A 19447-nucleotide genomic window follows, 5' to 3' on the forward strand; every position below is an offset into this window, starting at 1 on the left:
TACAGTAGGGCATAAACAACAGAAACAGTCATGCAGAAGAAAGGCACTCACAAAAAAAAACATCAGGCGGATTAAGAGAAAATGAAATAATGATTGACTATAAACATGTTTCACTTCTGTAACCGCTTCTGTAGCATCTGAATAAGTTTAATCCTTGAAGTCTTAAATGTGTCTCTGTGGTTTGTGTGCGTTTATTTAAATAAAGTCAGCTGTCAAAAGACCACAGGAAGCTCAACACAGAAACATCCAGTAAACATTTCTTACTTTACACTCTTAAAAATAAAGCTGTTAAAGATTTTAAACAGTGACGCCTGCAGAAGAACCAGTTTTGGTTAATCACAGACCCATTTATTCAGTCAAAGGTTCTTCTAATAACTTTTCTTTTTTCCATTTTTATAAACATAAAATCCTTTATTTCACTATAAAGAATATGTTGTGAAGTATTCAACCGAAAATGGTTCTTCTCCTTTATTCATAAGAGTGTATGATGGTACCATGACAGCTGTAAAGGTGGTAAAAAGCTATCAGATTCATCTAAGAACTGATTTTAATCGTATGAAAATATTCATATGCCGTTCACATTAAATCTTTACAAACCATAAATGATGTGAGAGAAGTCATGGATTGTTCAAATCCAGTAGTAATGCTGTAAATCATAATGGCCATTAAGAAACTAAAAGAAGACATGCTGATAAAGAATATAATGAAGGATATTTACCTCTGAAGATTTTAACTTCACCTTGAAAAAGTGAACAAAAATTAAACTATTATTAAAAATAATTTTTAACAAAAAAGTAAATGAATTCTGATGGAAATCCATTTTTCAATAACTGTAAAAGCTGCGCAAACAGGCATCAAGTTACTTTATAATGAAGCACAAAACCAAAGCATTAGTCAACAAACACATTCACATTTATAGAAGAAATGAAATTCAGTTGACAAACACAGCAGGTTCATCTAGCAGTAAAACAATGATCTTAAACTGGATGAGATCTACATTAAACTGTTTAGCAAACCATGAAGAGAAGTTAAACTCATTTACACAGTGAAATAACTAAACAACATCTTACAATGGATTTGTTCATGTGACTGAAAAGGATGGTGAAAAACTGGCTATAACATTTAAATTAGACTTCATATATCATTAAATAAAGAATACTAAAACATTAAAATCTCTCGTTAAGAAGAAATAAAAACTGCTGCATGCTTGTTGAGTTAAATTAATAGCCCAGATTTTATAACAAAATCAATTTTACTCTGAAAAACTAACTGTAATGTACTAACCTTACTTTGTCATGAGAGATGTTAGTTTCATTTTTTACCTCGTTGTTTTAGTTCAATCTAAATATCTATGGCTGTTTCCAGACACAAATCAATTTTCTGGATGCAAAATAACACTCGACAGGATTTAAATCATCCAAAAATAAGTTTGACTGATGCCTGATCTACACATGAACAACAGAAGAAAGAGGATTATCATCTGTGTTAAATGAGCATCTGTTTAGTGGTTAGATTACAAAAACACTTTCACCTGAGATGACTGTCAAAATAACACTGAACATCATCATCATCATCATCATCATCATGACAATCTGGATCTTATCCCAAAATCAAATCTAAAACATTTTGTATTTTGCATAAAGCACTTAAGAAGTTTTGCATTGAAATTTTTTTAATCTCAGCCTCCTGTAATACTGTAACACAAAAACATTTGTTAGTTTGACCGTAGTACTTGATGATTTTCTTCAGATAGGACCTTTCAGTTTGTTGTTGGAAAGCATTTAATGTCATTTTGACATGATGCAAAAATCCTCAGTGGTCTTTATGCAACATGTTTTGATTTTGGGCTAAAAATGATCCCAGATAGATATTCACTCATTCATAAAAATAAACTAGCATATATCACCATGAATTTTAAAAGAAACAAGTGTACTGATAAAACTATCCTGCTTGAGCACCATTAACATAACGACAGAAGAACGAATATTAGTCAGTGGTGATGAAACAAAATCAATCAGGAGCGACGCTACAAAAACAAAAAGGGACACTTTTAAAAGCATCGCATTCCTGATTCATCATCGCTGTTTATATACAAAGTCTGTTAGTTACTGAGCTGGAGTGTTTTTGTTTCTCAAGCAGATAAAAAAAACTAAAATGCTTTAAAAGTCTCGTAACAGTGCAGAGAATTGGGCTTCATTTCCAAACCCAAGAAACAAACAAACAATTTCTGTCATGCAGTCGCTGCAATCTAAATAAAATCTCAAGCAAGCAAACAAACAAACAAAGAGTAGACGAACCAAATATGATCTGATTTCATGCACATTGACTCAACGCTGAATATTTAAGAGTTCAGAAAGTCAGTAAAGTAACAGCATCCGAGTCCAGAGATCAGAAACATTAAACACAGGACAGAAGTTTTCACAGGCGCTCCATTCATCTCAGTTCTGATACTGTAGTGGTTTTAATAAAGATGACAACAGCGACGGAGCTCCACTTCATCTTTAAACTCTTCAGAGAGACTGAACTTGACCACAGGTTAGGAGATCTGTTTTTCATTCTGTAAAACTTTCCATAGCTTTCCTTCCAGCGATTGTTCACATTAGTTTAGTAGATATATGTTTTGAGGGAAGTCAATATCTTCTCTTCTTCTCCTCCTTGAACTTTAGGCTTCAGAGCCCAGAGATGTTCTGGTGGGACTGGGGGGCAGACGGGCGGCGGCGCTGTGCTCCGTCCTGAAACTGTATTCATACTGACACACAGAGAAACAAACTCAAGTAAGTGAACCGTCTGCGGGTACATTTCAAAGCTAACACTGACCTCTAGTGGCTCAATCTAAAACTAACCCATCTACTGACAACTTGCATTAACTTTAACATTTAAAAAGAAATTAAAAAGGGATTGCATATTAAAAAATGCAGGTGGTTGGTTTAAATGAACCTATGCATTGGTCAAATGTAAACACTTTCGCTAACACTTTACAATAAGGTTGTATGTTAACATTACTAAATGCTTTAGCTAACAAACTACCATTAAGCAATATAGTTTTTCATCATTTATTAATCTTTGTTAATTAACATCAATTGGTCATGAATTATAAGTTCATTGTGCACTAACTAATGTTAAAAGAAACAACCTTTTAATTTTAAACATGTTTTAGTGAATGATAAAACTAACATAAACTGAGATTAATAAGTGATGTAGTAATGTTAGCATTGAAATGCATTAACTAGTGTTGACTAATATAACCTTTTGTAAAGTGCTAACACATTTTCTGGGCTTTTGCCTTTTTTACCCAACCACGCATTGAAAATATAATTGCACATGCTGTAATATAATAATTATATAATAAACACAGCAATGTTTAACAGATAACTGCATCCCATCACAATATTCAACTCATCTGCCAATCAAACTACAGTACGGTTAGTACATCAGCTTGTGTAGGTGGTTTATGGTTAACAAACAACACGGTCACTTTATTCCTCATGCAATCAGATTTTAAAGCATAGATGTGTTTAATAAATCAAATGTTTCAGCAGATTCTCACCTCCTTCTCAATCTCTGCTAGTGATTTAATTCTGATGCCCATGAGATCCACCTGCTCCAGCTACACAATAGACAGAAACACACAACAGTGTCTTTATAGAAGATAACAGCACATCATCATCATCACATCTGTACAGACCGTCATGGCCTAAAGATCTCAGTATGTGATGTTAACAGACTCACGTCACTGGAGGCACAAGCAAACTTCTCAGAGATCATGAAAGGCACTCCATCCATAGCTGTGAAAATAAAGCAAACAGTCAGCGTTAACCAGAGTTATATAACCGTTAACTGCAATATTAACACGTCTAACTGTTACTCATGGCAACATTAAGTGCGACACGTGAAAATCGTGCTGCAAGTAGAAGAGATGCTGTGATTCATCACTGAACACCATCTGGAAGATTTCAAGCGAGACGAGTTTACGATGAGAAGATTCAAACCCTTTTGATCTACTGTAGCTCATGATCTGGACACATCTGTCATCAGAATCATACTGGGTTGCAAAAGGCTGGGAATTTTCAAGGCTGGAAACTTTGCATGGGAATTAACGGGAATATATAGGAATTAACTGGGAATTTGAAAAAATTGCAGAGATGTCTATAACTTAAATGTAGTTTGAAATCTTGAAGCATAATTTTGTTTAATACAAGATGATTTAATGCAACTTCATTTGAATTTCTCCCCTGCACATACTTAAGTCACATGAACATAGCACCCTTTTGAAGTGAGGCCACACCGCCTGCATGTACAGCCATAACATGCACAGATCATAATGTCAAAATGTTCATCTTTGCATGTATTCACGTAAATTACATAAATTTGTTTAAAACTTTCTTGTGCTGTGTGTTCATATCAGAATGATTTCTAAAGGATTTTTGATCAAATAAATCCACGGCTTGATGTGCTTAAGTATCTGTGCCCGGTTGCATAAAAACTCCTTAAGTGAGGGTTTCCCTGCGGTAAGGGATTTATTTAAGAGCGTTGCAACAAACATCTTAACTGTCACCCTTAAATAAGTGTTTATCCTCAGTATTTTATGGTAGTCCCTGCCAAAACACAGCAGTGGAGAAGCGCTTACTATAGTTAACAAAATCACAGAGTGTAAACAAATCAACGCACGCAGCTCAACAGACGGCAGATTTGTGTTCAATGACAAATAAACAGACTGTAAAGTGCCGCATGTATAAAACCTCAAAGTAATTCAAACTTGAAGCACTGACCATCAAACCGCTATTCTCCTAAAAAATGCGCATCAATTTTCTCTAAGGGATTATTTCAATCGTTGGTACTTCATTTTCTTAAATAACCATAAAATCAGACCTGTTGTAGTCCCTTAAGTTTTTAAGGGAAAATGGGACTGAAGGACTTTGTAGCACTGATAGCAGACTTATGTTTCCCTAAGTGAACACTTAAGGATTTTCCTTGCAACCCATTTTTTTAGTAAGGGTACCCTTAACCTCATATTTAAGGGATTTCTTAGCTGAAGGACTTTCATGCAACCAGGCACAGAATTCTTCAAAATTTGTATTACCTTGCAAGCATGTCTGCTTATGACCAAACATTTATGTTTGTATATGATATACTTTATATAATGTTCCAAAATCTCCAAATAATTCCCATAAATTCCCGTTAAGTTTCCAATTTGGAAAATCTCCCATGGAAAGTTTACAGAAATTTACCAGAAACTTTGCAACCCGATATGTCACAGATCAGATTCTGATTGGTCAATCACAGCCTTTTGTGATCATATATTCCTGTGTAAAGATTGTTGTCTTAGACTCCTCCTGTCCTCCTCTCTCTCTCTCGTTTATGAAATAAACGGTTAAGGTTGGATCAGATGTAAAGTAAGTACCAGAGATGGCATAGAGATTGGAGTTCTGATGTTCAAAGTCTGGTCGGGTTGTGCTTTTCCTGAAACACGCTGGCAGTGTCATGGAAATGTGCCTGTGAAGAAAATTAAAGTTTGGTTATTAAACAAACATCACATCCAGCTGTATCTTTATAAAAGACTAAATCATCTAGTGTCTAGAAATCATAACGGTTTAGCTTTATAGACGGTTTCATTGGATGCACGTGCAGTGATGCAATTATGCGTCTGGTCAGAACTTTAATTCCTAGTTGCTAAACGGAACTCTTAAACAAATAACACATCAGAAATAACGAATGTTTTGGTTTCCTAGGTAATCTTCGTGTTGTTTATTTTGCTTGTTATATAAATAAACTACTTTTAAAGGACTCTGTTGTTATTTATTCCTAGCAGAGTTTACCGGAAGTTACGTTTGTTCCATGAAATCCACTTTTTATGTTGTAACTGCTGAAAGCGTCTATAGGAGAAGTGTTTTTGACTTTCACAAATCATATTATTTTTAACAATGCCAGAATCTCTCTACTCATTGTTTCTCTCGTTTCATTTAAGTCTTCAGTAATATAATGGCAATAATTGTTAAGAGTACAGACATCAGGGAGACAGAGGTCACAAATTAAGCTGCACTTTCTGTTATGTTTTATATAAAGCCATGACGTCACAGCTGTGTTGAGAGCTGACAGACAGGAAAGAGGAAATCATGAGGAGGAAACAGCTGGAAATTTCCCAAGACTGAGAGCCTGAGGACTTAAGACACAAACACGCCAGGAAACTTCACACACAAACTTAAAATAAAAGAGTCGGTGATACAGTAGATACAGTAAACTGCAAAAAACTACTCTTCATCAAAAACACACGGGTGAAAAAAATCTTCCTCATTTCTCTTTCTTCTCTCATTCTGTCAGTTTCTTTTCTGCAGCTGTGATGAAACATTCACTACACACACTACACACAGTACACTTCCTCCAGACTCACACACACAAACAAAGACACAAACACATACAGACGCACTTGGGTAAGACAGGAGCTGGGGTTGAGTTGGAGTTATTTGTGACCGTCTGGATGTTGTTGGTGTTTGTGTTGCTGCCGTTGTTCTGGACCGGTGAGGAGTCTTGGGTTCGTGGCACTTTTCCCATACGATACCAGATGCCCATATTGTTCAGCTCTCTGAGAAAATCAAGAATTAAAATCAAACACTATGAGCCCTAACGGACATACAGAAATAGGGTTATTTAAAAGATTAGTCCATTTTCTTAAAAAAAATCCAGATAATTTTACAAAATGTTGATGTCTTTCTTTGTTCAGTCGAGAAGAAATTATGTTTTTTGAGAAAAACATTCCAGGATTTTTCTCATTTCAATAGACTTTAATAGAGCCCAACACTTAACTCAACACTTAACAGTTTTTTCAACTGAGTTTCAAAAGATTTTAAACGATCTCAAACGAGGCATAAGGGTCTTATCTAGCGAAACGATTGTCATTTTTGACACGAAAAATAAAAAGTAAAGACTTTTAAACCACAACTTCTCGTCTATCTCCGGTCCTGTGATGCGCCAGTGCGACCTCACGCAATACATCATCACGTCAAGAGGTCACAGATGACGAATGCGAAACTACGCCCCAGTGTTTACCAGTGTGAAGAAAGAGGACCATTCCGACGTTGTTGTACGCCGAATAATACAAATTAATGTCTTTGTGTCAGTTTTTTGTTTAAAATTGTCCGCAAATGTGGGTTTCATATATGTAACACGTGACCTTTCCACGTCATTACACAATTACGTGAGGTCACGCTGGCTCGTCACACAGCCGGAGGAAGAAGAGAAGTTGTGGTTTAAAAGTGGATTTTTTTTTTCTTGCCAAAAATGGCAATCGTTTTCCTAGATAAGACCCTTATGCCTCATTTGGGATCGTTTAGAGCAGGGGTGGGCAACTCCTGGTCCTGAGGGCCACATCCCTGCAGAGTTTCGCTCCAACCCTAATCAAACACAGCTGAAAAATCTAATTGAAATCTTCAGGACTGTTTGGAAATGACATTCAGGTGTGTTCGATTAAGGTTGAAGCTAAACTCTGCAGGACTGTGGCCCTCGATGCCCATCCCTGGTTTAGAGTCTTTTGAAACTGCAATTTTAAACTGCATTAAAACTGTTAAATGTTGGTGTCCATTAAAGTCCATTAAAATGAGAAAAATCCTGGACCGTTTTCCTCAAAAAACATAATTTCTTCTCAACTGAACAAAGAAAGACATCAACATCTTGGATGACATGGTGGTGAGTAAATTATCTGGATTTTTTTTAAGAAAATGGACTAATCCTTTAATAGAACCTAAGAACCATCATTTAGCTTAAACAGCATCAGTACTGAGTACTCAGTAAATGATTGCCGATGAAATCACGGTCAATAAAATGTAAATGACAAAAAGTGCCAAAGTGATAGATAGATAGATATCATCTCTATCAGAATATTGTTCTAGTTGATATCCACTAACTGTGTATTTAACTAGTATCAGTTTATGATTACTGACCCTATGAATGTATACTGTGGTGGTGCCTGTTTGGAGCGTCCCAAGATTCGGATGTCACAGATGGCCGCTTCAGTGGAGTCTCGTGGGATGAATTTGATACATAACCTCCTCTTCCTAAATGCTGGCTCCTCTGAAGAGTCAAGAGCAAAAGAGGATGATGATGATGAAGAAGAAAGTGAAAGGGAGATAAAACCAAGAGAATGAAGTGAATGCTGGATCTGACAGAATGAAAGAGGATCATTTCACACAATCAATTCATTATTTATCATCAGAACGAAACTAAATCCACAAGAGACGTAGTTTCATTCATGACTGATATCAGGCTGCCTGTCTGAAAGCACAGCGTGAAAGTTTCAATGGTTTATTTATGATCTTATAATTGTGTCTGAAGAGCGTATACAGTTTATGCCATTTTAAAAAGATGAACAAACTCATTACATTTTAAAATTAAAGTACAGAAGCAAATGCTTGTAAGAGATACACAAACACTATTTTGCTTTAAAATGTGTCTGAATGGATTTAATGTTGGTGGTCATGAGCAGATTAGCAGATATCTTACTGATCAGATGTCAACATATTAACCACTGGTTAAATGAATAACAACTCATCTTGTTAGCCGGCACAAATACTTTAATGTGATTGTCCCATAAGTAGTAATGGTAACGCACAACATGTATAAACAGGACATGCAATTCTGTTCTGAGCATCACTGGGATTTTAAAGTCAAATTTACTTCATTCACTTGCCAATAGACTACACAAACTTTCCAAGAAAATATGAGGATAAAAGAGAAAATCTCTCCATATGTCAGCAGGACGATGTAATGAAGCATTGAGATGAAAGATAAGAGAGAGGATAAAGAGTAAAGGACTTACGAGTGTCCACTGTTTCCTGAATAGGGATGAATCCCACAGGCAGCGTGTCTTTAATGTCAATCAGCTTCATGTCTACAAGCACGTTTCCTAAATGACTCTGGTGGAGGAAAAACATGACAATTACTGACTGGAACACTTCAAATCACCTGACATCCAGGTCCTGGGAGTCTTTCTTCAAACCTCAAATATGATCATATCACTTCACATATACAATATTAAAGAGCTCATCTTCTACACCATCAATCATAAACCAATGACTGAAACAATTATTATTCTTTTAATAAAACTGCTCCATCTTATCAAGATTATAATATATGATAAAGAGCAGTGATGTTTGTTGAATAGATGATTAAAGAGTGACTGATGGTTTTTGCAGTGCAGCAGTTTAATAGCGGACGTCCTGTGGGTTTCATTTAGATGCTTGGTAAAAAACACACACACATCGATTGCATTCAAGTTCAGAGTGATTTACTTAGTTAACCTTAACTAGTACTTTGTAACTCAATTGATTTATTCAGGACACATCACACATAATGTAGATTGAAGTTCTTTCTGTCTAAAGTTTAAAAGCCACCGAGTTCACAAACAATGAAGAGATTTCAGCAAACATCAGAGGGGTAATAATGAGAGGAAGTGGTTTACTTATCATCAACAAAGAGATATATTGTTTAAAGAAAACAAATACATGAGATTACAGACAGCAACACATCTAAACAACAAACAAACTCAACGTCTATTTTGCGCTGTTCTGTCTACATGCTGTACATTATACAGGCAGAAGGCCAAACTGATGTGATTTATAATACAGAATATAGATGTTAACTCAGTGAACAGAAACAAAATGGTCATAATATGAACAACAGCCATCACAGTAAAAAGGTCCTAATGTGTTTCACACGGTACAGCTAAGTATACTTGTGGTACCAATATGTACCTTTGAGATACTAATATGTATGCTTGAGGTACTAATATGAAGTCTTTAGGTTCAAAGCTGTACTTTCTTAAAGGGTACAGTCCCAGGGTACGGAGGTACATACAGTATTAGGGCTGCTCAATTATGAACAAAATCATAATCACAATTAGTTTACACGATTATGATGACTTTGAAAACATTTATTTCACATTTTTCTTAAGTAAGTGTTGCAATACAAACACATCGGTCAAGCAGCACACAATTGATATTTTAATCACATAAGTGATTACTTCAGTTACCTTGTTTTTGTATTGTTTAGAATCAAAACTGAAAATAGAAAATTAAAAACAATTAATTGTACAGCACTAGTAGATATTTTGATAAAGAAATGACTCACGTTCTCTTTAGAGAAAGCTCTGGTGAAACACAGATAGCGAGTGACTTTAGATTTGAACAAACCATCCTTCCACAAATCTGCATCAATCCCATCTGTAGTTTGTGCGACCTATAAAAACACAATGCACAACAATAAACAAATTAATATAATACAAACATACTACGGAAATACAGATTTTTTTTACTTATACATTTCAATACAACATTCAACATAACTCAGACATATCATTTATTGCAAACCTTTTCATTACAAATGAGATTTTTGGACTTATAGTATAAACAGACTAAAGAAAAGACTTAGGGGGCGTGCACACCAAAGCGTTTAAACGCGGCTGAAAGCGGCAGGCGGACTGCGACTAAAGGCCCTTGGCAGCTTTTTTTAGCTGAGCGCTTTGGTTATGATGATTCTTCTGCTGCTTTGTTTATCAGTTGCTGAACGATGTGCCGGTTGGTTGTTGTGACATTTGTCCTGCCCCTTCTCCACTGTGATTGGATGACGTTTCACCCAAAAGTTGAAAAACTCTTGGCGCTCAGCGCAGAAAAAACACAGAGTGCCGGCGTTCAATGCGACATAACCCACCAGCTGCTGTTGTTTTTAAAATCACTTTCAGCTCCATCAGAAACGAACACAGAGGTCAAACGTAAGCTTTCAAACCAGCTCGCATGTTCTCCAGCAGTATCTTTTATAACATGGAGGAAAACCCTGTATTTAAATTACATTTTCATTATACACTGGCAAAAACTTAGGAGCATCCATTGAAAATTATAGGAGCACCACAACTTGAGCAATCAAACTTAAATACTCAAATAAAAATAAAACAATTAATTAACATAAAAATAGAGCATTTTGCAAGTGTTGCATAACAAAACTTTGTTTAAATTAAACATTTAAGTACAAATCTTTTGAGGGTCATTCTATTTAGGAAATAAAAATCAATATTTGTATTACTTTTAAAGTAGATTTAACTATACAATAGTAATATATTTATGTGTGAACTCTGACAGCAGCTTAGCCTCTGAATATAAACTTTATGTATTTGTGTGCTAAAACAGTATAAAACCAAGTCATCCGTGTAAAGTTTAATTGATCACCAATTAATCCACAGTATATGTAAATGTTTCATAAAGAAATTAAAACAGGTCGCACCACAACAATCATTTGCACTAACACAAATGCTCCCAAATATATTTTGAGGTCGCGCAAATTAAATTTCAGAAGCATATGGACCAAATGGATGCGAATTCAAGCCCTGAAAGTGATTTGGTTGTTAAGGTGATCACATTGAGTTTTGGTTGTTATACAGTTCAGGTTGGGGTGAACTGAATGGACATCCAAACCCAATACTCTCTACATAATGAATTATAAACACCAAATGAATGTGCCAGCAAGTAAACAACACAAAGTCAGGATGTTTGACAATATAACTCAAGTTAAACCGATAACTACGGTAAAGAGATCCTCAGACGTCTGCGGTTTGATGTTGAACAGAGTGAAAGACACAAATCTCTTACTGTTTGAGCTGAAAACAACAGATCTGATTCATACTCGCTTAGCGTGTCGACTACAGTCAATCTGCTGTTTGAGATATCGAGGGAATGGGAGGGACACAGCTTTTATACCCGCCAGTGATTCACACAGAAAGCTTTGTTGCTGGGCTGACAACAGCGACTGTGACGGCCAAAGGAAACAACAATCCCACTGTGACTTCTGAAGCCAAACTGCATTCACATCATCGGTTAATCCAACAGGTTCAAAATACAAATAATGCAAATAACATTTAAAAAGGAGAAACATTTTTTAATTCATCTAACACTTTTATCCAATGCAACCAGGGCATAAACTATTGCAAAAACATTCAACGAATAATTCAGCCCTAAGTGAAATAAATGTCAATTTACTAGTTCAGAAATACAGCTGGTAAACACTCAATAAATAAGATTTGAGCCCAGTCTTGTCGATCTTATCTCAGTGACGTCCCTGTTGGTTTGCTTTGGTTGTGTAGATGCCTGTATAGCTTGAAGCATTTAAGAGTCAGGTGGTGGGAAACAACTCCAAAACACACAGATCGTATTTCTCTCGGCCTGTTAACAGTGAATGTCTTTGAACGGTGCCCGCCCGGTCAGGGATTTTCTGAAACTGAATGCTTGAACACAGTGTGTGTGTGTGTGTGTGTGTGTGTGTAGATCTATACAACACAACACTTCTTATTACATATATTAACAAGAGCATCACCTACAAAAGAGACTTCACTTAACGTCTTTACAGAGGCAACGAAATACATCCCATAATGCACAGTGGATGACTTCATATAAGAAAAACAGAAAAGCTTTTACTTTGCATTCATGAAAAATTTCATATATACATGACAACAGCGTCACAAAAATCCGCGTTTGCACGGATCTAAATCTGCTTTATGTGGCAGGCCAGTAGATGGCGATGTTACCTCGTAAAGAAATACTACACGCCTGCGCACATATGTGTTCACAGAGCAATAAATACAAACAATCAAGACAGCAAAAGCATCAGGCAGTTTTGTTCAAATTGACAATGAAGTTGACAATGTACTTCAACTGACTCCAAAGTGTAATTTTTTTTAAAGTTTGTTGGAGAAGCGTAAATAAACTCAAACAAAGTCCTGTGGGTCCAGGGTTGCAAAATGCTGAGAATTTTCGATGCTGGAAACTTTCCATGGGAATTAACAAGAATATATGGGAATTAACAGGAATTTATAGTAAATAAACTATAAAATAATTTTGTTTAACACAACAAGATTTAATGCAATTTCTGTTGAATTTCTCTCCTGCACATTCATCAGTCACATGCACACTGCTTACTGAAGGAACATTGAGGCCAAAATCCCTGCATGTACTTGCATTCTTCCATAACATGCACAGATCATTTCTTAAAGCCAATAAATCAGATATCTAAAAAATGATTTTTGATCAAATTATCCATGGCTTGATGAGCGTAAGTATCAGGATTCTTCAAATATTATATAACCTTGCATGCATGTCTCCTTATGACCAAACTAAATGTTTATTTATGTCTGTGTATGATAGAGTTTATATAAATTTTCAAATAATTCTCATAAATTCCTGTAAATTTCCATTAAGTTTCCAATTTGGAATATTTCCAAAATTCCTCAGAATAAGTTCCTGTGGAAAGTTTCCGGAAATTTACTAGAAACTTTCCACCCATTTGCAACCCTATTTAGGTGCCCATTGTTGTTTTGCTTTATACTCATAGACTGAAAACATGCAAACCATCCCATCATTACCATTTACATGCAGACAACAAGACACCGTTGTCATGTAAATGAACAGCCAAACCCGGGACAAAATCGTTGTCATGTAAAAAAAACGTACAGTGAATAAACACGATTTGATGGTTTCAACATAATTTTCAACATAAGTCACTTATAAGATTTAATAGTAACAGGACTTAAGATAGCAAAGCAGCTCATTGGGTTTGTATCTGCATGAGATCTGACTCTTACCACATCATAGCCGGTAGGAGCTCGGTTTCGTGAAGCCACAACCCCTACACCAGTGATGGGATCCATTGGCATCTCTGGCAGGGCATCTGAAAGATCTCGTACCTCAGGCATCATGGAGGAATTCTGAGGAGACAAGAAGATTAAAAGCTTTATTTGTTAAACTTCAAAGATTTATACACAAAAGCCAGACCATACAAGCACACTTAGACTGTAGTGTTTATACTGTCTGATATTAAAAAAGCATTCAATTATTTCTATAACTACTATATGCACAGCTATAAAAACTTGACAGGTTTACATGCAAATATTTTCACAGAAAATCTGCAGTTGGTTACTAAGTAAACAATGTTTGTTCTCTTTAATTTAATACAGAAATGAATGAGCAATTTAAAACATTGTTGTGTTAAATATAAAACAATGTCAAATATGATTTGTAGTGTTTGTTTGCTATTTAAAAGCAGCTGGGACGTCACTGCACTACGCACATTGACACAAGCCAAACACATCCTAGTGGGGAAAAAACACACAATAACAGAATAAAACATGACTATTACGCAAATGAAAGCAACTCACTGTATGACAAGAGACATGTTTGAACAGAAAAACACAAAAGATAAGAGAACCCAAAATTCCCGTTTACTCACATCGCTCCAAACCCGACTCTCTTTACTCTGTGAAACACAAATAAAGATCAAAATATCTCCCAAAAATTATATTAAACCTGGATGGACAGTCAAGCTCTAAAAATGACACAGAAAATAATAGTCGTCTGAAGCCATTATGATCTATTTAAAGTTTATTTAAAGATAACCATGACTGTCAAATTTCTTTTACATTTGTATATATTAAAATTTGGCGTGTGAAGACAGTACCGTAGCCAATCTCCATTTGTTTTCATGTCTCGCTAGTAATCACAATGTTTCAAACGTACACAAACACAAAAGACATTGAGAGCTGCTACGAGAGGAAGATTTCATCAAACGATGACATAAAGATTTTCCACAGAGAGATTTCTAAACACACAACAGCTTTTAATGATAACAGAATCGTGTTTGGTAAACTAACCCTTTAACAAATCATCCTGGTAATATAAATACAGAAATCTTGATACCAAAACATTACAATTGTAAGGATTCTAATAAATAAAGTCTGCTTTATTTACTCTGAAGTCCGCAAACGCAATTCAAAGCGATACCAAACAAGAACATGCATGTTATGACAAACGTCATCTGTTGGTAAAACAGGAAACTTGCACGACAACCACAGATCAACAGATTCAACACAGAGTTCAGGGGAAAACTGCGCAGAATGGGCGTGATAACCACAAAAGAAAAATATGCTGGATTTGTGGAGATATCTGTGGAGATATCCTAGTATGATTTTTGTCATTTCAACAGGGTTTGTTATGTCTGTGTGTATAAGGAGTTATGTAGTTGCATACAAATGAAAGCAGTCTTTGCATGGAGCTTAAAGCTTTTGAGGAACCTTGGAAACCAGAATCACTTCAGCACTCAATGTAATGCAATGAAGCCAACATCAGACGAGGGGGTGAGATGGAGGAAGAGCGTGTGAGATCAAACTAAACCATGACAGATCTGCTCTGGAGCAAAGAGAGAGCGTTTAAAAAAGGTGTGACATGATGATAGTCCCTAAAGTCAACAGTGAGAAAAGCAAACAGGAATAGACTGCATTTGTTAAAAAGAAAAGACTGAAAGTGAAATCACATTGTTATTCTATTAAGTAAACAAACACACCACTGGATGAACCACAAACTATTGACCACAGTAAAATATTATCCTTAAATAGAAATCCTTTGAAATGCATATTAAACTCTTTATTACGAAGTACAAAACCGTGTCTAAAGCAGTGAGGTTCAGGTTACACCTGTATTAAGATGAATTTTGGTTGATTGGATCATAATAGGATGAGAGAGACACATACCCGTTCACACTTGGGTGATTCTTGCGAAAATTAGACTTATGGGATTTTGATAAAAAAGTAAATGCTATCAAAATAAGAAGCATACAGTTACAAACATCTCTTCATGTACTATTTTGAACATGATTTCAAATGAAAAGCGATTTTCTTTTTTTCCACATTTAAAGGGAAAATTTTCATTACGGCAACGTGTCCATGACTGGATTTGGGTTCTTTGACATGGAAATATTTATAATTAAATAATCAAAAAAATAAAAAGCTTCAGTGCATGTTATACTTTTAACATTTACAATGTGGTATTTGATGACAATTGGTAAATGTATAGAGACAATAATAAGTAATATCAATTCAATTTTATTTTTTATTTATTTATATAGAGCTTTTCACAATTGTTAATTGTTTCAAAGCAGCTTTACATGAATAGATGTAGGGGAAAACACAGAATAATCGATAGATTATTAAGAACTATATTATATAATGTGTCCAGGAAAACATTGCTCATCCTCTGCAACAATTTTCAATCATTGTTTATAGTAAGTTCAGACCTTAATCTCATATGTGCAAAAAATTGGCTTCAATGGCTTTTTTAAAAAATGTTTGATGCTGGTCACCTTTTAAGTCTGCAGTCGTTAAAACACAAGCGGTAGAAATTATGGGGTTAAATTAATGCACACTAATATTATGTCAGAGTCTGCTGCTTAGTAAACATTCTCTATTATTTCAAAGCAATTCAGGTGAAAATTCAGGAGGACCGATGTAAAAACGTTGTGCTAAATACATAACATTAGTTCAATAGGTGGAGAGTTGGTGGTCTTTTGTGGCTGCTTGAACATATGAGAGTCTACACCCCAAAAGCACTCTGGTCGAATGCCTCTTCTTGATGTGGTCGTATGTGGAGGAGTTCAAAACATTTTACACCCAGTTTACACCTGTTCCCACTAGTGATATGATCAACCAAAAAGCATCTTAATAAACACCTCCTGAGATTCCCCTGTCTTCAGACATCACTACAGAAGAGCAGAACAAAAGGTTCTTCTGTCCATGAAACATCTGGAACCATGATGGAGGTCATCTGTTAGTTTAACTAGCTTGTTCAACATTACTTCAGCTCTCTAAGAAAACATGTTTGTTTGCACAGGTGACAACAGTAAATGCTGTCAAGGGAAATCATCATGAACTGCTTGTTAAATTTAACATAAACTGACCCCATATAGACCGTTTCATCGGGCGCACGTGCGGTGACGCTATATGCATCTGGTCAGAACTTTACTTCCGGTTTCTGTTTGTTTAATTTTCTGACTAGTTGCTTAAACTGAACTCTTAAACAAATACCTCGTTGAAAATAACAAATGTTTTGGGTTCCTATGTAATCTACGTGTTGTTTATTTTGCTTGTTATATAAATAAACGACTTTGAAAGGACTTTGTTGTTATTTATTCTTCGCAGAGTTTGCCGGAAGTTACGTGATTACCACGAAAGCCGCGTGTTTATGTTGTTACTGCTATAACCCTCAATACTTTATCTATACTTTCCGGGTCTGTGCACAAATTATTGTTTCTTGTTATTCCAAAAAAAGAGAAATGTTTTGTGATCTTTAATCGAAATCTATAACTTACTCTGCTTAATTATGGAAAGATTTTCACTTTCAGCTAGCGATACACCTGTATATTGGCATATAATCAGATTTTATCCGATCAATCAAAGGGGCAGAAACACATCAAAACTCATATTGTGTGATTGTTTTAAATTGAATGACAGTGACAACAGTGTTGTAGTTTGTACCCTCTGCACTTGACATAATAATTTAAAAATGTAAAAAAGTAAAATTGTCGGTACCTGTAGATTACATTCAAAGTAATCGAAGATCGTTATCGGCAAACAAATTTAACATCTGTGTATCCCTCCTTTCAGCTAATATTGCCAAGCATTCCCTTAACCTCAATCCAGCGCACTGTCATTAACAACAATCAACGAATCCCACCGTACGTATCATTTGTTGAATATCCTGTTTCATTACATCAAAGAGAAAAGCAATAACAAACTGTGAAGTTTTCTGTCCCTTCTTTCCATAAACACAGATGCTTTCTGTTATTGTATGAGACAGTCCCTTCTCAACATCATTACTAAAGCAACCAATACAGATCCAGCAGATATTGACTATAATGTCTAAAGAAACAGATCAGATTTCACTATTTGCTCGGTTTTGAGAGTCAGATCTCAAAATCAAATGATTCAAGTGCCGTGTGAACACAGCCAAATTGGTTCAGGGTCATGATGGCATAAGAAAACTGAATTGGCAGACATTTGCATTAAAAATGCTATGACAACAAACCCAAATCCCGTGGGATGCATTCACATCCATCATCCAAAGACTCAAATTCACATTTAAAATATAAATCACCACTGTCAATTGAATAATAGAAAAACTAAAATTATTGTTAACATCACAATGGTCCAATATTATTGATATGCATTTACAATTCACTTGCTTTAACAAATAACCTGCAACAGTAAAACAGTCAAATAATGAAATTAAAACAATGTCTGCCTTTTCTAAATCAGAAAACTTAACATAAGACAAGCACTATTCACAATAATACAGAAAACACCACTGTCAATTATATTCCCTATATATAATGTTATATTCTCTGTTGTTCCTGAACACTTTGCATGTAATATATAATGAGATGATAAACATCTATTACATACAGTAAGCTTTACACAACGTTAAGAATCGACCGCTACACCAATGATGATCCTGCTAAAGCCAATCAAACGCCTTAAACCTTTATTTTATGCGATTAAAATGTGTTGGTTATAAAAGTCGATACTAAATCCTGAGTATTGACATATTTAATCGTGTTTAATCACACATACAGTCGCTGTTAGCATTGACATTAGCCTGCTGGTTGCTAGGAGACTCCATAGAGATTCACTGCTTAGCCTAAATTATCCTAGCATGCTAACACGATACAACACTTCTTCAAAAATTCCAATCTCTTTCTCCAAACCTTTGCGAAAACAAAACAAGTAAAGCGCAAATTCACTTAACTGTTAAATGCGGTGATAGGTTCTTCCTTTTCAAACAGAAGCAGCTTTTCATGACCCGCAGCGGGGAGCGATAAGACAGCGCGGGGTGAGGGGAGGGAAAGCGGCGGAATGAGAGGCGAAAGCCCGGCGGAGCGGAGAGGAGAGAGTGAAACAGCGGCGGAGCTAATCGAGCTAATGCTAATGAACGGCTCTTACCACAGACAGACGGACCGACAAACAGACGCTGTTTACAGATATAATGTCGTTAAATCCTCTTCTGTGTGTCGTTACAGCTCACGGCTGGACTCTTAATATTGCCTTTAATGATTTAATCCATTTTAAACGGCGCATTTCTTCTTTATCTGTGCGAGCGATTTAACTGTCCTGAAAAGCTGCTGCCATTATTGACAACCAACCACTGACTAAACTGAGAGAGAGGGAGAGTTACCCATCAGATACATTATACACCCTCCACCCTCCTACATACATACACCCTCCCTCCATCTGCACATACAGAATATTTTCTATTTATATATTTTATTATTTTTCATCGAGAGATTTGTATTTAGTAGCAACACAATACTGGGTTTAAAGTGGGCAGAGTTTGTGTTTCGCTGAGTAAAATCCTAACACAGAAGGCACTGAATGCATATTGAAGTAATGGGATTGCAGCAAATAACTGCACAGTTAACGTTAACTTAAGAAGGATTATCAGGTGAACAGATCCAATCACTTTACTAGTGCTATACATGTAGATTATGAGTTAACCCTTCAAACCAAGTCTTCATTTGAATTTGGACTAAATAATAAATCAAAAGAAATATGAATCATTTTCATAATCAATCAAATCATTAAGATTGTTTA

At 35.6% G+C, this 19447-nt stretch overlaps 1 protein-coding gene across 3 annotated transcripts; it reads right to left on the bottom strand.

The window, feature by feature from the left end:
* Positions 1–890: 890 nt before the first annotated feature.
* On the bottom strand, positions 891–19021 carry mvb12ba (multivesicular body subunit 12Ba). Of its 3 annotated transcripts, none has more exons than XM_065251179.2 (10): positions 18606–19021; positions 13616–13738; positions 10120–10227; positions 8810–8906; positions 7935–8064; positions 6425–6580; positions 5402–5493; positions 3730–3785; positions 3548–3607; positions 891–2749 (listed from the first exon to the last, which is right to left on the bottom strand). In XM_065251179.2, the coding sequence occupies exons 1-10, from the start codon at positions 18654–18656 to the stop codon at positions 2663–2665; spliced, it is 960 nt and encodes a 319-aa protein (XP_065107251.1). In that variant the 5' UTR covers positions 18657–19021; the 3' UTR covers positions 891–2662. The 3 variants fall into 3 exon arrangements, with proteins under 3 accessions (XP_065107251.1, XP_065107252.1, XP_065107253.1); XM_065251180.1 differs by having other exon boundaries at positions 18800–19020; XM_065251181.2 differs by lacking the exon at positions 18606–19021 and adding an exon at positions 14260–15686.
* Between the last annotated feature and the right edge of the window lie 426 nt (positions 19022–19447).

This window comes from Paramisgurnus dabryanus, chromosome 5 (genome assembly GCF_030506205.2).
Source record: "Paramisgurnus dabryanus chromosome 5, PD_genome_1.1, whole genome shotgun sequence".
NCBI lineage: Eukaryota > Metazoa > Chordata > Actinopteri > Cypriniformes > Cobitidae > Paramisgurnus > Paramisgurnus dabryanus.

What these genes read in the sequence shown, in the direction of transcription:
- mvb12ba (XM_065251179.2), bottom strand. Translation starts at nt 18,656, where the DNA reads ATGAAAAGCTGCTTCTGTTTGAAAAGGAAGAACCTATCACCGCATTTA. An exon ending in ACCTATCACCGCATTTAACA is followed by an intron (nt 13,739 to 18,605) that starts GTTAAGTGAATT and finishes TTGTCTCCTCAG; the next exon opens with AATTCCTCCATGATGCCTGA. An exon ending in GAGCTTTCTCTAAAGAGAAC is followed by an intron (nt 8,907 to 10,119) that starts GTGAGTCATTTC and finishes TTCCTCCACCAG; the next exon opens with AGTCATTTAGGAAACGTGCT.